The sequence below is a fragment of the Lethenteron reissneri genome, chromosome 56, assembly GCF_015708825.2.
Source record: "Lethenteron reissneri isolate LAM-NWPU_2019-01 chromosome 56, ASM1570882v1, whole genome shotgun sequence".
Classification (NCBI taxonomy): Eukaryota; Metazoa; Chordata; class Hyperoartia; order Petromyzontiformes; family Petromyzontidae; genus Lethenteron; species Lethenteron reissneri.
In genome coordinates, this window is record NC_083834.1 from 8,264,997 (window position 1) to 8,283,112 (window position 18,116).

The 18,116-nt window shown below is 44.4% G+C and overlaps 1 protein-coding gene across 10 annotated transcripts in view; it reads right to left on the reverse strand.

Moving 5' to 3' along the window:
* Positions 1-149: 149 nt before the first annotated feature.
* The window catches only part of HDX (highly divergent homeobox), a 41,125-nt gene continuing 23,158 nt past the window's right edge, over positions 150-18,116 (reverse strand). For 5 of the 10 annotated variants that reach the window (XR_009756910.1, XR_009756906.1, XR_009756908.1 and 2 more), the window contains exons 9-11: positions 15,490-15,552; positions 11,830-11,976; positions 10,721-10,878 (exon numbers count right to left, since the gene is read on the reverse strand). Coding sequence is in view for 4 of the 10 variants with exons in the window: in XM_061574580.1 (XP_061430564.1) it covers positions 4,113-4,283; positions 5,679-5,768; positions 9,405-9,500; positions 10,084-10,878; positions 11,830-11,976; positions 15,490-15,553 (1,363 nt within the window). In the remaining 6 variants the exon portion in view is untranslated. Of the gene's footprint in view, positions 2,638-2,685; positions 4,284-5,678; positions 5,769-9,404; positions 9,501-10,083; positions 10,879-11,829; positions 11,977-15,489; positions 15,554-18,116 lie in introns of those variants that run through there. The other 5 variants (XM_061574582.1, XM_061574581.1, XM_061574580.1 and 2 more) reach the window with 5 other exon arrangements.

Consider the following 18,116-nt stretch of genomic DNA (forward strand, 5'->3'; position numbering starts at 1 on the left):
CAATGATAAGAAACTACGTGATCGATACGAGAACAAATAAAACACTTCGTCATAAAAGCTTGTTTTTCGTCAATGCTCAACCGAAGTTCAACTTAGGCGAAGAATGCAAGAAATCAATACTGACTGTACGACTCAAATGTAAATAAAATCACTTCGAGCGAAAACGTTTGTAATGGGGTGTGACATTTCACATTTCTGTGCACGAATGGGCAAGTTGGTTAATCATTCAGGGGGCGCGAAACCCAACGTCAACCTATGGAACGAGCCCGGGACCACGGACTGTCGATGAACCAGCAGTGTGCGCACGCGCGCGCGTGACCTTCTGCTTGGTTACACCAGTACCTAGCCTATGAATACTATTCAAACAATACCACTATCACATGGTACATGGTGAGCACTAACAAGTACGTAAATATATCGACAGCTATTTACACACAAGTACACACACGACTCTTCAATACTGCTCAATATCTGAAAATGTGAACACCATTTATCTATAATACAGGTTTTTTTGGGTTAGATCGCGTAAATGTGTCGTCAAACCCGCCACCACCCGGCACAGCCAATTAGTAAGGTTTGTCATGTAAACAGAACATGCCAATTCGTTTCTAGTACAGCTCACCGGTGTGTTGGAGAGCAAACCACACATTTATATATTTACGTGATCAAACCCCCCACCAAAAAAGCAGTATTATAGATATTGATCGCGAAAGTCTACGTGTTAAACCATTTATCTGGGTGCCAAAAATGTTAATTACAAATTCATTTAATACAAATTCGCTGTCCGGTTTTAAAGAGCTCATGGCCCATTGAGACGCATTATTTAATTTGCCTAGATAGGCCTTGGGTAACCATTTGGTGATACGTGCTTTAACAACGAAACCTACCCTCGTGAATCGTGTCACATGTTCGTAAATAAATGCACGAGACGGACTTTGGTGGGAGTTACTCTTTTCTGTGGTTTTGTGGCGAAGATGCTTAAATATTACTCTCGCAGGGGGAAAAGTTTACGCATGTGCATGCGTACAATCCTTTGTTAAACCCACTGCTGGATGAAGGCCTCTCCACACAGGGAACGTGATTTCGATGTTCAAATTAATCCCAAAATAAAGTGAGAAAAGTCAGCCTAGATGTGAAATGTCAGATGGATCCCTAATTGTTTTTTTTATTGATCTGAAAATCGGAAGTGACATTACCAGCTTCGTGCTTTCCCACCAAATTGGTGTCACTTGACATAGTGATGGTCACCATTGCCAGCACGAAGACATTGTACGCGAGTACACAACATGCACGGATCCAGGCATCCAAAGTAAATTGATAATTGTTCTTAAATGAAAAAAATAAGCAATATCTGAAACACCCCTACTCCCCCCGCTGGTCAATGTTTGGTTAGTGAAGCCCGGGTCAGAAACAGTTCAGATGCCACTCGCCACTGATGCCAAACATGACGGGAAATCGAATAGAACTCGTGTTGCCAGGTTCATCGTGCAGCATTAACAAAGGATGCAACACTTCACCGGACATGCGTAGAATTGTGTGCGAGAATCCGCGGTTTCGATTCAAACAACAATACTTTGAATTAACACAATTCTAAAAACTAGGGGGTCAGGAACCTATGGCCTGCGATTGTTATTTTTTTTCACACGACCGGCTGCCACACAAGGCCTACTCACTTCGAAATAGCCTCCCACGATTCATATCAGAGGTCGCAAACGGGTTTTGATTCCTTACCCGTACCCGGCCGCACCAGGGTCGCAAACGGCTACCCGTACCCGGCGGGGTATCGGGTAGGGTACGGGTATCGGATACCCATTTGCGACCTCTGATTCATATCCATCGCCGCAAGCACCACCGTAGGGAAAATCGTTGATCTAATTACGTAACGCGCTTAGTCACTTCGGTCACTCACTGGGGCAAGGGCCTCTTGTATACACGAGCGACCGAGCTGCGTGGCAACAAAGTGGCAGCCCGACGGAATTTTTGAAAGTCCTATATGGCATCCATTGAAGGTTGGAGGGGATAACTTGTTGCATCTCTCATATTTATACCTAGAGAGTTTAAAAAGGGCATAATTTCATTGGGAAATTGTGTTTGTGGTGGCATTATAGGAATTCGAAAGCATCTTGAGATAAAATCGTACCTGGATAGGTGCTTTATAAAAACGACTTGTATTGCGTTGTGAAATTACCAAAAATGAGCATGTATGTAGAACCTATTACGCACCGTACGTATCCAACCGTGCTAATCTGAGGTGAAAATGCAGGAGTACAGGACTTGCATCTTCAGATACTGCAGCGCATGTGGTCACACGTTCTGTATAAAACATACTTATGCTAGATATGGGCACTGCAGTAATAAGACTAACATTATTATAACTTACAAAATCTCATAGATCTACCTCAATACTGTAACAAAATAAATAGTGTACACAATAATAACACGTTTAAATAATACTTTTTCAGAGTTACCAGTTTAACAGTTAAAACTGAAAGGCTGAATGGTTATGAGCACTTTTCAAAATTTATAGCAACGCTCCGACGTTAAAGCACGGACTCATGTTCCAAGCTCGGGTTCGGCCACGGACATTCCAGCTGCGGCTCCAGAGCTCCGAGTATCGAGACGCAAGTCTTGAGATTCCTAAAGGGAGACGCAGACAAAAGACACCCACACACGAATGCAATATTAATTGTTTCACAAGTGCAAGAGCAAGGCACCATCAATCGTGCATAGCAACATCATGCAGACCTACATGAAATTCACCCTTTTTAAATACTTTATATTAAGTTCGCTTGCTTGCGTGCTTGCTTGCTTACGACCGTGCAAATCTTTCGGTCGTTTTTTAACCCACTTCCCGTGATCCAATCGAGCTGACATTTTCCACACAGACTCGTTGTGCAAGACAATTAATGTTCGTGAAAAAAAATTCCCAAAATTTTATACTTTTTAGGCAAAAAAAAATTATTTTACATATATTCAAATAGAACTCATTCATCACTTTGGCTGAACGTCACAGTATAAGAGCCCAGAGCGTAACCCCTCCACAGGCCGTGGCGGAGTAGCGCAGTTGGTAGCGCCCTCGCTTCCCATGCCAAAGGTCGCGGGATCGATCCCCGCGTCCTCCACAGGCATATATATATTTTAAATCCTTTATATTAAGTTCGCTGCCACGCATATAAAGGATTTATAGTGAAAAACTTTGTTTTTACGGGTTATACTTATTTGGCACTGGCATATCCGAGAGAACATGGGGGTCTCCCTCACAGATACACGGATTTGTTTCCACGCTGGCTATTTGCCGTGCCGAGCCAGAACCAATTACTGTACACGAAAAAATACCCCGTAAGAACACAACGTAAATAAATAATGTTTTATCTGTGTAAGTCTATTTCCTCATGAAACATGCTTCGTTTGTAGGAATCTGAAATAAGGAACATGGAAAATGACACGCAAGGATTATAGTATTTCCCCATGCGGTGTTGTTCTCATAAGTATTTATTTAGCAACTAGCTTTACTACCCGGCTTCGCCCGTTTCTTGGATTCTTGTCTTGGATTAATACACGGCCTACGCGGAGGGTAGGGGGGGATGCGTGACGTCAGCAGGCACACTGCGTGACGCTGCCGCATGCGGGTGACATCACGGATGTGACGTCACTGCTCACTTGCCGTGCAAAATATATCCATTATTGCGCCCCCCCCTCCCCCAAATACAAGTCTATTTTTATACTTTTAGCATTATGTACAGTCTGGAAGCTACCCACATGCCAAATTTCAAGTTTGTTACATGTCAAGGAAGTATGCTAAACATTTCGAACAGACACACATATTCACAAATTTCCCTTTTATATATATCGATGAAAAGATGAGCGCTCAGCAAAGCAAGCAGGAAGGCGTAAGTGTGTAGTTTAGCAGCTCTGCCGGGCAACCTATCAATAACCTTTCCAAGTTTTCTCAGGGACGAGTCGCCAATAGCGAAACAGCTCTGTACTGAAGTTGTATTCACATCGGGTAACTACAATAATTCCTGTTGCCTCCGTGTCACAAACATAGACAAACGGAGCCGATGTAAAAGTTTTCGCAACCCCGAGCTGGACAGCGTTAAAAAGCCACGAGTCTATTCTTGAATTGATCCAAGCTCATCTGTGCAGTGATACAGTTCGGTGTGTTGGCACCATGTGAACACGGACACGCCCAGACTAGGTACCTTTTCAGCTGCGTCATCAGGGAGTGGTTGCTCACTCACCAAAGACGCATCTTCCTTTTCGGACAGCGAAGCATCCAGGTGCTGTGAAGAGTGACGCTAGAGTCATACCAAGCGTGCACTTAAGCACGGTGCAACAGAGACACGAAGGATAGCGTCCTAAAGTAGTTTACGTGCGTCTCATGAGATTAATAGGCATGATTTGGGACAAAATTTTATCGCAAAAAGTTTGTTCATCCGAGAAGGCATGTAAAAGGTCTTCCTCCAAAACATACCTTACGAGTACTCAAGTTCAAGTAAATAACTCGAGCCAATTTCACATGTTAAATGAATGGCTGATAGGCATCACCTTCACGGTTTGCATTACTGCAATCGAGACGTTGACGCTTTGCTCTGCCGAAAATTGGACGAATTGGACCCAGCTTCGTGTCTCCATGCTCAAACAAACAACGGTTCTAGATTTGAAGCTTTCGTGACTGCAAGGATTCATACTCTTAGTTCTTTCGGTAAAGTCACGTAGGTAAAAAATGAAATTAAAATTAATAAAATAATAAAATCACGACGTTTCGGAGGCAACACAAGCCTGTCTTCAGGTGGAACCGAGGCTTGTGTTGCCTCCGAAATGTTGTGATTTAATGTATTTGTTTTCCTTTTTTAACCTACGTGACTTTACAGAAAAAAACAAAGAGTAGAGTAGGGGATAGCAGCCTCCTCCAGCGCCGCAGGTAATGGCCACAGAGTCGGTCACCGAGGGAATGTGGTGGGGACGAGTCACCCTGGCACCGGGTTAAGCACTTGATGGGCCAGGGTGAGGAATGTGGGCCAAAGGTGAACGAGGGGACACGGGAAGAGTAGTTGAGAAACGTCTGGACAGTTCCCGAAGGGTGCGTGGTTAAGGGCGGAGCCAGAGAGGGAACAGGTGTAACGTAGCCTGGAACCTTCGGGAATATTCCAGAGGAAGGCGCGGCCGAGGGTGGAGCCAGGCCGCGCGAAGAAGGATAAAAGGGAAGCTCCGATCGAATATCAGGGCTGTCTGCGGGTGAAGTGGAATCCAAGTGCTACGGCTACGTCTCCGACATCGTGGGTCAGACAGCACGTTGGCTGCTCTGACCCGATTATAGTTATCCCGTATGCGAGAGAGATAGGTGTATTGTGGTCCCACGTGTAACAAGAGTGAGAGATCGGTGTAATTCGTCCCGTGTGTAACGGTGTTGCATAAGTGTAGAATAAAAGTTGTTACCTCCTAAATAGTGTCTCTGAAATGACTCACGACGCAAGTAACAGAATTGTACACAGCGTTGTGAAAGGCATTTTTCTTTCTTTCAACGAGACGCAACAAATAAAAGCATACACTCCACTGCAGCTTGTGCGCAAGGAAGTTCAGAGGGCTGCCGGTTACACCATCGCCACCGTATGATGTACACTGGAGGGGGGGAGGGTGGGGGGGGAAACCTCTTCCTTCTGAAAACTCGCACGTACCTCGTGAGCCTCTTCACTCGGAGGTGGGGACTGCTCAGGGGCGTCCCCCTGGTCGAAGCACAATTCCTCGGAGAGCGAAGCGACAAGGTTCTGCAAAGAACGGCGCGGTCACACGGGTGAACACGTGGGGGGGGGGGGGGGGGTCTTACAGCTAATGGTGCACCCCACACACAATGAGACAATTCACCCGGCCCAGCAATTTTGATGAATTGTCACGATTTTGATATGGCGATTCACTGCGACAATCTCATCTGCTGTATCGTTTCTTGTTTGTTTATCCCCCCCAAGTTGTTCGAACAGTTTCTGTTAGCTCCACGAAATGACTATTCGAAGAATAATTACATATTAAGCGTTAATGAACGAACAAACCATTCAATCTTGACTTAAAGCTTTCGTGACTGCAGGAATTAATATTCTTTGGGTCTTTCGGTAAAGTCACTTAGATAGGTGAGAAAGAAACTAATAAAAAACTATGTTTCGATCACAACACTGATGACGATCGCTTGTGTTGTGATCGAAACGTCGTAGTTTGTTATTTTCTTTCAACGAAAGACCCACAGAATATGAACAAACCATTTTTCTGAAATACTTATGTCACCAGTGCTCTTGATCGTAACTTTAAATGCTGTCTCATTAGTAAAGTATCAAACTCATCACATAGGTTTTCGCAGCCAATATTAAGATCCGTGTAAAAAAATGTTTGAGTTAAGCCACGCAATCAACATTCTAACTTTGTGTAATTTTATTATTCTGACTTCCTGGATTTTCCTGAAGATGGATGTAGCAGTTCGAAGCATAACGGCTTGTCCAATTGCTAAATTTTACGTGACAATTGTACTTCAACTCTACCGGTGAATGAGCTGAAAAAATTAATAATTGGCGCACTAAACGCTGGTACACTAGAGAATGAAATTAGTTTGCCTGTCAGGTGGTGAAGGGTCTTCACAACACAAATTTGGCCAGATGATAGATCACGACGTGGCCCAACCCAAAAATCAACGAAGCTTCAAACTCATTATAGATTTGAAGCTTTCGTGACTGCAAGGATTCATACTCTTAGGTTTTTTCGGTAAAGTCACGTAGGTAAAAAGAAATAATAAAAATAATAGAAATAAAACTATAAATTCTACTTTACCGTGTGTTGACATCCCCAGGGTTTAACAGTACTCTCCTTTATGTATTTGGATTGTCAACCAACACCGGGTAAAACAACATATGCACCTATTGTTCTCTTTGAGCCCCACCACCCCCCCAATACGTTCCATTCATTGGCTACCACATTCAGATAAGCCCCTCCCTCCTCCTCCCCCCTTAACTTGTATTTAAGAGCTTGTCTCTTCGAATTTTGCCTCACTTGATACAGTAAATCTAGCTGTGACGGTCCCACCTGATGACGGAGACTTGTGTTGCCTCCGAAAACGTCGTGATTTATTATTTTATTTCTATTATTTCTATTTTTATTATTTATTTTTACCTACGTGACTTTACCGAAAAAACTTCAAACTCATGGTGGACACCGTAGGATGCCCCATCCTAGGTAACATATTGAGTTGTTTATTTCATTCATATTGTCAGGTCACAGGACATAATGCAACAGTAAGTTTGCGTAGAGGGCGACATGACCGATGTGTTTTTTTTATCATACAATGGATCAGAATATCGCCATTTAGCAGCGGCAACCCTGTACCTTAACCCTGGGCGAGTCTAATAAAACACTGCCGCAAGCCCGACCGGGGGTGGAAACTGGTTGTTCTTTTTAAAATGTAACGCCGCACACCGAGGTTCCCAAACACACTGGGGAAACATTTAAACGATCAAGATAAGCGCAACTGTGTCGGTCTCTGTGGTTGTATTTCATATCTGGGAACTGAAGAAGCTGAAAGTTCACAGTATGTGGAACAAAGTAAACATGGCATGGAACAACACACAGATACACCGCAAAAACATTAGAGGGCAGAGATAAGAGCCCTACAGTTTTTTGTTTGGGTTGCGTCTCCCATTAAAGAGGAATTGTACAGTTATATTTTTTTATTTTCATGCAAAAATAAACAAAATATGTACTTTTTACTTACACCACATTTTGGTAAATATAATAAAACTAGTTTAGTGTGTTGTACTTCCCCGCACCTCCGATGAGCATAGTTGGCTACGTACGGTGCAAAAGAAGTTCAAACATACATACAAAACTCATGTTCCTATGGTGCATTACGAGCTGTCATGCAATGGCTTCGTTATTAATCTGGCTCAGGAGGCATCGGAGAAACTTGATGTCTTTTTTAATCCTTTATATTAAGTTCGCTTGCTTGCTTGCTTACGACCGTGCAAATCTTTCGGTCGTTTTTTAACCCACTTTCCGTGATCCAATCGAGCTGACATTTTGCACACAGACTCGTTGTGCGAGACAATTAATGTTCGTGAATTTTTTTTCCCAAAATTTTACACTGTTTAGGGAAAACAAATTAAATATTTAATTACCAATTGCTTAATACTGGCAGACAATCATCTGACCCATAGGTGGCAGCCATCTCAAGCCAGAGGACGAGAGGACTCTAGCTGCCACGCATATAAAGGATTTATAGTGAAAAACTTAGTTTTTACGGGTTATACTTATTTCCTATGCCAATGCCTCTAACACCAAACAATTATTACCTCCGCATAGCACGGTTGGCTATATACGGTGCGAAATAAGTTCAGCATACTTACATACATTACTTTGTTAAAAAGCACAGATTTAGTTGAAGTTGGAATAATCCTGCTGTCGTGTCTGGGATGGAGCACCCAATGGCTACCTCACCGCACTTGACAGAATTTAGAGTAAAGCAGCAGTGAGGGGGATTGATGATCCATCACTCACCGAGTCACACCAGTCACTCGCTCACTTCCTATCACTCTTCTATTGCGACCGGCATTATTGGGGCACCACATTGGCGAGATGTTAACTAACTCGCCTGGTATACAGGTCATGGATTCCATACGAGTCCTCCAGTTTTTCCCTACACATTTAGAAAACACGTGTTTAGAGTATTTGGTTGTACTACATTTCCAGATGATGATAATCCACTTCATTGAGCTATCATCTATGATAGCCTGGTCGCTCCTAAAAAAAGGAGCTATATAGCTCAGTGAGCCTTACCTGCTAGACTAAAAATAGATTAGTTTTAGTTTCGATGATTACCATTGTAATGAACTTCACCCATTGACTGCCTCACCCATGTAGAGAACTCAAGTCTAAAGAAGAACAGGGCTGTCTTTCTGACAGCCCTGTTCTTCACCTGAGGACGGCTGCTTGCGTTGTGGCCGAAACATTGTGAGAATTGTATTTTATTAAGTTTTATTTTATTATTTTATTATTTCCCTTCTACGTGACTTTACCGAAAGAACCAAGAAGATGAATCCCTGCAGTCACGAAAGCTTTAAATCAAAATTTTAAGGTTTCTGTTACTCAATAGCTACTATTAGGCATTAACACATACCAATTAAATAAATTTGTCACCAGCAAACATTTTCTAGATTTCATTCTTGGTGAAGTGCAATCTCCAACTCCGACCCAGTCCTCTCTGGCCTCTCTATCCATGCGCTACGATGAAGGGACATTTCCAGCAATGTCACACATTGCACATTTTTCCTTTCGAGGACGCACGTTGTCGTTATTATTGACGAATGCGTCGAGTCCTTTCCATGTCCGTGCACCGCTGCCAACGCAGCGTCACCAAGTGAAACGGGTACCTCGCAAGCTGCTTTGCCAGTTGGCGGGTGCTCACTGCCAGAATTCTCCTCTCCCTCGGTGAATGTCGCGTGCTCGGGCAGCGACGCGACCAGGTTCTGTGTGGAACAGAGCTGTTGTCAAGACCCGAGTGTCGTCCGGCACAGCTTGCGTGCGCAATGGAAACACGTACGTATGTATGTGTACTGTATGTTGAACTTCTATCGCACCGTACGTCGCCAACTGTGCTATTCGGACAGGGAAACACGACCAGAAGCAGAATTTTCTCTGCGTTATGAATACTGCACACATTGAAATTTTGTGTAAACAATGCGTCACGACCGAGCACTTTACGTGCTTAATGTGTATCGCAAGGTTTACTAATGTGTGTTAATTTGCAAGTAAATACTATCGATTTTAGTAACCTGCAGAAGAAAATGTAAGTTAACATATTTCAATATCAAAATTATCTCTCAACAAGCTTCATTTCACTGTCATGGAACACTGTTTTATCAATACAGATTTATTTGAATTTGGATGTTTTTCCAACATTAAGAATTCCTAGCGCAACAAAAAAGGCACATTATCTGTGATACATATTTCTCATTTTTTCCAATTCTCCATTTTCTTGCCCTTGAACTAAAACTGTGTCCCCGATAGCGATCATACAGCAGTTGATAGACACCTGGCGGCAATCATTACCTGTAGCCCTTGCCAGTCTTCATCCTGGACGTGTGACGCCACGTCCGCCAGAAGCCTTCGGAGGAACAAGTTCTCCTCCCTCTGTCTCTGCACCTCACCCTGCAGCTCCTCGATCATCGACGTCTTCTGCGAGGAGTAATCGTCCTCCTCTTGGCATCGACTCTGCGCGTCGTCGCTGTCGCCCGCCTGCTCCGTGGACACCGCGCCCTCCCGGTCCTGGTACTCGTCGCTGTTTTGCTCTTCCCTGGGAATTTCGTACGCGTCGCCGGAGAGGTGGTTTCGATCGGCGGAGGCGCGCCCTCCTGGCGACGACGCCTCCTTGTCCTCGGACGAGCCGCAGCTCTCGTTCTCGAGGTGGCGGCCGCGGCGGCGGCGGCTCCCGTCCTTGGGCCCTGCATCGTACATCATCTCGCCCTGTGTGTGCTCCAGGTGCTGCGCGTCCATGCTGTCCGTCGAGTCGGCGTCTTCCAGTTCGCCCATCAGGCAGCCGTCCTCGTCGTTCTCGCCGTCGTCGTGACCCCGCAGGCCGCTCGCAATCCCGTTGCTGTCAATGTCGTAGCAGCTGCCCTCGCGGCTCCCGGGGCTCTGCGCGATATCGCAGTCCTGTTGGCCGTGGCCATCCAGGGAGATGTCCTGCATCCCTCGGCCCAGGTACTGCGAGGCGATCTCAGTGAGGTGGTGATGGGACCCCTGGTTCTCCTTGGGGTCCCTGGGGAAGTCAGGAGGGCCGCCGTGGGGCTGAGGTGGCTCCATGCCTTGCTGCCTGCACCTTCGCCGCTGGTTTCCTATCCAGTTCTGCAAACAGAGAATAAGTTGACTCAATAATTGAAATGTTACGCGCTCAGGAGGGCATCGCCAACTGCGTGTCAACACTCATTTCAAATGAGGATCCCGCATTGGGGTGATTGATGCATTGCACGAGTACAAGTACAGCCCCTGTGCCAATCCACTGCTGGATGAGGGCCTCCACACGCTATGCGTCACGGGGGTCATTTGACCATGCTTGATCACCACATTGGTGGGTGCGGGTTAATGAAGTCGTCGAGCATAGTTGTGTGAGCATATGAGTACGGTGTGATTTTGTTGTACTGCTCTCTGCCAACTGTTTGTGCATGGTGGTCACTCACCCAAGCACTAACACCAGGCTGCAACCTGCTTAGCTTTATATGTGTAAATACGTGCTTGCTATGTGGAAATTGACACCATTGCCAACGATACGTTCAATCTCGAGGGATTTACGAGACGAACGAATTTAACAAAATCAACAAAAAATATCTTCCGAGACGTGATGAAACTGGGGGCCTACGGGAAGTGTTCACCGTAGGCAATGATTCATTCATTAACGTGTAGCAACTCGAATATTTTTTTTACAGAAGTTTGTCAATCCACTACTGGACAAAGGCCACCCCACGGTGTAATCGGTCATGGAGGATTGTTTGACCATACTTCACCATTCCAGTCAGTGCGGGTTAGTGAAGGTGGGGGGAGCTAGGACTAAGTTCAGATATATCACTTGCCACTGGTTTAGCCATGGCCCGGGATTAAACTCAGGTCAACAGGTTGATAAGAGATGGCGTTTTAAATCACTGCCAAACCGCTCCACCTCCCGAGCACCGAAAACGGTGGACTTCACATGGATGGACTTTGTATGAAAACATAATAACGTAGGGAATGGCACGCGATTCAAAATTGCACTCCATTTTAATTGTCCGATGCACCGTGAGGTTGAGGCTCCAGCGGTCTCACCTTGACGATCTCAAAGTCAATGTTGAGCTCGTTGGCCACAGACTCGATCTTCTCACGGCACACAGTGCCCAGGCTGGTCATACCGTTATCCCAGTAGCGTTTCAGCATCACCAGGTCTCGGGGGCTGAACTGCGTGCGGTCCTGCATCTGGATAAAAAGGGGCGCCGTGGTGGCGAGATGTTAACTACCTCGCCTGGCATACAGGTCGTTGGTTCGATCCCAACCCGGAAGCCTGTCCTCTGGTTTTTCCCTCCACATTTAGAAACGTGCATTTAGATTATTTGGCTGCTATGAATTTCCACATGATAAGCCACTTGTGGTTATGTCGCTTCTGAAAAAGAGCTATGGAGTTCAGTGGGCCTTACCTGTTAAAAAAAATTGAAAAGTCGGTAATATAAATGAATGGGTCCCATTTAAATTTGGGTGCGAGAATTGTACTCCAAAGTAGCAGTTAGCTGAAACAATAGTGATTGTAAAATTTTCATTTAAAGCTTTCGTGACTGCAGGGATTCATATTCTTATTTCCCTTCTACGTGACTTTACCGAAAGAACCAAGAATAATGATTGTAGTTGTTTATATTTGTATTGTTTACTATTACTTGTGTTTCTATACACAGCACTTTGAGTTGAAATGCCATGAAGGAACTTTATTAATTAAAGACTAATGTTATGGTTATAATTGCCGCGTGAACTGCTTGTGCACGAGACAGTGAAATTTGTTTGTCTGTTAAGTCAGGCGGTGGAGGGACTTTTGACTGAAATTTGGGTAGATAATTACGTGGCCTTCCACAAAAGTGTATGACAAAGCGTACATTTGTTCAGCGTTTCCTGTTAGTCTAGTCGACGGCATCTCTCAATCCACTGAACTAAACCAGTCAAAACTATAGTCCACTCATAGTTATTAAATGTTGAGTGTGAGGGGAAACAATTTCACCCCACCACAATATTATCAAGTCAGCAACTCAGTATTTCTTTCTCTACACAAGTCAAGCCAATAAACATATTTGGCCTTCCTTAGTCTCTACTAACATTACAAATTCATCTTAGGTCTGCGTCTGCATTTTTAGACCAGTTGATTTAATCTCTTTGAGTGATAATTAAGTCTTATGTCGATAGCCAATCATTATCGTGCTTAATGATTTTCATTCATTCAGTGAAAATAAAAAAAACACACAAAGACACTTTGTTGATGAATATTTCCATCACAACCACCATGGTGGCCCCAGTGCTCTCTGTGACTGGCAAAGTTTTCATCCACATGGTTCAGGCATTTATTGATATCTGAAAGCCACAGTAAGTATCAAGAACCTCTTTCAGGCAAATATTGCATTGGGAGGTTTGGCCATGAGCGTTTTTTTGGTTAGATCGCGTAAATATAAATGTGTCTGTCGTTAAACCCACCACAACCCGACACAGCCAATTAGTAAGGTTCGTCACGTAAACAAAACATGGCAATTCTTTACGAGTACAGCACACCGGTGTGTTCGAGAGTAAACTCACAACATTTACAATTCGAGTACGATGTTTCGCCAGTAATTACAACTAGCATCAGGCGACTGCCAGAGTTGTGGAGAAATCCTCTTGTTTCAGTCTTAATTAGAGGGATAAATGAGATGTTGTCACAGGTGAGCAAATCAGGTGTGAAGACCAGAGGGGGGTGGTTAATGTGTGCACATAAATTACAATGGATAATCCATTAATGGTTGGGTTATTCATAGGTTTGGCCAAGTTCATTTTGGAGGGTGTTTTCAGAGCAGGACTAAACGAGGGTACGCAGAGGAAACCCACGCATACAAGAAGAGTTGGCACAGCCATCTCCCGACCACCTACCAACCCCCTTGCCTCCAAAAGTGCTGGATATTTTAGGCATGAAACCGGTGCGCGTTATGAACAGTCTAAATAAATCAGCGGTGTAGCTATCGAGCGAGTAGACGGTACGACTACTACAGCAGGGCCCACCAGCCGGAGGAGCCAAGGAACCAGGCTACATAGGAGAAGGAAATTTGAGTGCCCCCCCCACCTCGTACCACGGCCCATGACAACCACGCTACGTCAGTGGTCTAGACGCTCCACCAGAAGGAGGATATGCATCACGAGGGCTTGCAAAAGAAGGAACATGTTTTCGAAGTAATTTTCAGAGAGCAAGGTGTGAGGTGCCAAAATAAATGGAAAATTGTAAAATGTGGCAATGATGACAAATTGCAGAAAGAGAAAGCCAGTCATAAGAAAAGGAGAAGAGGATATTTTCTCTCTTTGACTGCCTATGACTAAATGTCTCTCAAAGAGAAACATCTAGTCATAGACATAGCAGAATAGGATAGTCTAGAGATTAGACTTGAGCATAATAAATACATTCTTTCTTGGCCTTAATAAAAAAAAGCATAAAAAAGTTAACACATTTTCTTTCGGGAGGATCCTGCAAAGGCATGTTTGGCCGATGTGTATCTTTTGTTGGACATATTTAGGTGAGAGAGAACATCGGAGAAAACCCACATGAGGGTATTTATGTTCAAGGACCAAAGAGATAGGTCAGTAACCTCCTTAATATACTACCTCTTACAGAGACCCCCCACCCCCCATCTTGACCCTGCAAGAGGCAATCTCATTCAAATGATGGTTCCATCTCTGTGAGGTCCACCAAACCAACATGCAAGCCGATGCATTACAATCATTCTCCATAGTCACTGCCATCCACGGCGTTCAGCGGACACCTCAATTTTCCATTAAATACAAGTGCATAAAAAACCTAAGCTGCGCCGATAAAGAACACAACTACCGCTATAACGGAAGATTTATGTTTGATGTCATTATGCCTGTAATCCCACCATGCATGGGCTAGAGCAGATAGGACCGACCCGCTGTGCGATGCTAATCCCATTAGAAAGCCGTTGCGGGCTTAGCGAGCTCAGCTTAACTGCCTCACCTACGGAACCCCGTAACGGGGATGAAAATGTATTTTGACAGGGCGACTTAAACCGTGCACTCTAATGCCATTGCAGAACAATGGGCATCAGGCTCAGCTAAAAGACCTCTGTGTCACGTGTTGCGTGAAATGGCCTGCATACGATCCAATCGGTCCACCAGATGAACACGTAAGGTCAGGAGGGGAGGGTGGGTGGAATATATGGGGAATCGTGCGCCAAATCTGTCCCGAGTCCTCGTTTCATAAGAGCACCATCGATTCGGAACGGCCCACACCTGATATTTATCCATCACTGAAATTAGCTCGGTTGCACTAATGGGGTACAAGAGGAGAATATGTAAAGCTGGCCACAACACTGCCTTTCTGCATTTCGCATGCTCAGCCGTCACCTGCAAAGGTCAGCCACGAGAATATTTTGCATACAAATTTGGAAAATGCTAAAGTGTGTGCTAATGTGTGTTTGCTCGCCAAAGGGATTTAAAAGGCTTATTACACCCCCATTAATGTTAAATAACTATTTTTACTTTACGAGGTAAGGCCAACTGAGCAATATAGCTCTTTTCCAGAAGCGATCTGGCCACAAGCGATAACCCACTGAAGTGGCTTATCATGTGAAAATGTATAGCAGCTAAATAATCTAAACACACGTTTAGAAATGTTCCCAGCCCATGGCATACAAACTAACGTGCAGGTGCAGTGATGTAGAGATTGTGGCAAGCTGTACAATGTATCCTTACCACTCTCTTTCTTCCAGGTGACAGATAGGGCATTCCACCCAAGCCAACATTCAGCAGGTATGGCTGTTGAAACAAGTCAAACTTTCATTCAAGACAATTACAACACAATTTTGATTGAAATAGCATCTACAAGCGACTGGATCTCAAGACGTGGTATTTTTTTTTTATCAAGGATATCATTATGATCAACCAAGAGTACAACAGTGCTTTTTTCACTTTAAAAAATCCGTGTCATGTGTGTTATATATCAATGCACCCTTTGGTCAACGTGGTTTTTCACGCAATGTTCATGTGCTGTCCACATTCCTTAGCCAGTGTTAGAAATTATACATTCCTATGCTGGGGATAATTGAATACAAAGAGGATCACTGCTGAATTATCTTACAGTAATCATTGTAACAATAATTTATAGTTATTGCTCTGCATCTACATTAGCCATACGAAAGAAGAAGATTGTATCAACCGTGCAGGGATGATATACTTAGTCGACCTCTATCCACTGCAACATATGTTACCATTACATCACCATTGTCAGCAGAGGTCGCAAACGGGTTTTGATTCTTTACCCGTACCCGGCCGCATCAGGGTCGCAAACGGGTACCCTACGCGATACCCGGCCGGGTACGGGTAGCCGGGGATCGGGTAGGGTACGGGTATCGGGTACCCGATTGCGACCTCTGGGATGAAGCCATGTTGCAGGCGCGGGTGGGTTGATTCTAGGAACTTGAATTGTGAGAAGAGACACGACGTTGGGAAATGAGTGACAAATGGTTACTCTCCAGTGACTCACGGCCTTTTCACTCATTGGTTGGGGTGAGTCACGTGCGGCTACCCGTACCCGGCCGGGTACCCGGCCGGGTACGGGTAGCCGGGTATCGGGTAAGGTACGGGTATCGGGTACCCGATTTCGACCTCTGATTGTCAGTCATGGTAAATTCACTGCTGGATGAAGGCCTCCGCAAGTCTCCTCTTCCCTCCCTCCCAAGGTCACCCTTGAAAAAAATATTTTTAGCCAAATGGGCATTAACACAGGTGAACATTGTACTAGCTCCTGCAGATTAGCTGATTTCACGACTCCATCTCCACGGTGGAAGTCTTCCTCAGGCGTCTCTTCCATCCTTTGCCTGCCACGCCATCATTAGTCTCGACCATCTAGTTTGGCGAAGCGTCCTGCCCAAGCTAACTTCACTTTTCTCATGATGTCTAAAACCCGCGTACATTCTCCAATCCACATGTTGCTCTTTCTGTCTCTCAATATATTTCACGCAACTTCTGCACTTTCTTTGCCTTTCTATAATTTGATTTGTAATTTTTCCTTGTTTATGACCCATGGGTCACAGCAGGAAGTGCACACTTATCAACTCCTTTCTTCTTTAGGCACATTGCCATGCTGCTTTTCATGATTCAAGTTCAGCTTTTGTAAAAGCAATCCAATGTGCTCTCAACGACTTTCAAGGATTTTAATTGGGAGGATCCTGCATTATGATGTTTGGTCTATTTAAGATGTATTTTGTTACATGGAAGGGAAGCAAAGTAGCCGGGGGAAAAACCAACCACGTAAATTATGGGATTCAGCTTTTGACCAAATCACCCGCAATGTGCCCAAGTCTGCTCAGATCTCGCAAGCTACGCAGGGTTGAGCCCGGATAGTGCTTGGATAGGCCACTGCTATGCACAACAGTTGTTATCGTCTACCATGGGACTACGTTGCATTTACCAACCCGGAATGACCAGCATGGTGAAGTATGGTGATAACTCCCATAACCCGCATAGCGTGGGTAGGCCCTCATGCAGAATTGAGGATAACACTAAAGATTCCATACAAATTATGGGGTCACATCCCATTTTCTACGCTCACGTCTACTGCCACCTTACATTCCGGTGGATTTGAGAGTTGTAGAAATCTCTCCATCATCTACCAACCCTTGCCCTCCAAGGCGTTTGGCCACGGGCATTTGGTGGAGTGCCTCCACTCGGTCGACTCAGCCTAAAATGAGGGTCCCGATTCAGTCACTGTGCCCGGTTTAATGACATTTGCTTCGTCACTGAGATTGCAAAATAATGAAGTAAAATGAGAACAAACACAAAAATAAACTTGTGACCCCCTTGGGAATAAAAATAAACACGTTATCTTTCTCAACAGCAGGAAGCTAAAGTTCCTACGCATGTCTCAATACTGTTCTGAAACACGTAACCTTGTTTCTCAATCATCTACAGTTTTAGTTTTACCAACAAGGAAAAATGTCCGGTTTGAGTAAAAGGTTTTTTTTTGTTCTTCTGCTTGCATTGCTACTTCCTCCACAAGTGTAATCTGCACCCAGGCAATTTTTTACTCACGAATGGCTAACTGTTTGGTTTTTGCCGTACAACTGTACAATACAAAAAAAAAACGCTTAACTTTTTAGACTAGGTAATGTTTCCACTTTTCCCTAAAATATATATCAACACAAGTTAACATTTAAGAGGGTACAAAAAGTACAATACCGGGCCCGTAAATAAGTAAATAAATCACAGCGTGTGCACACCTATTGCGGAATTCCTAAAATAGGTAAAACCAAACTGTAACTTAATTGGGGCTCCACCTGACATTGAGAGTCAAAAATAAAAGTTAGAGGAGGCTGAGTGGT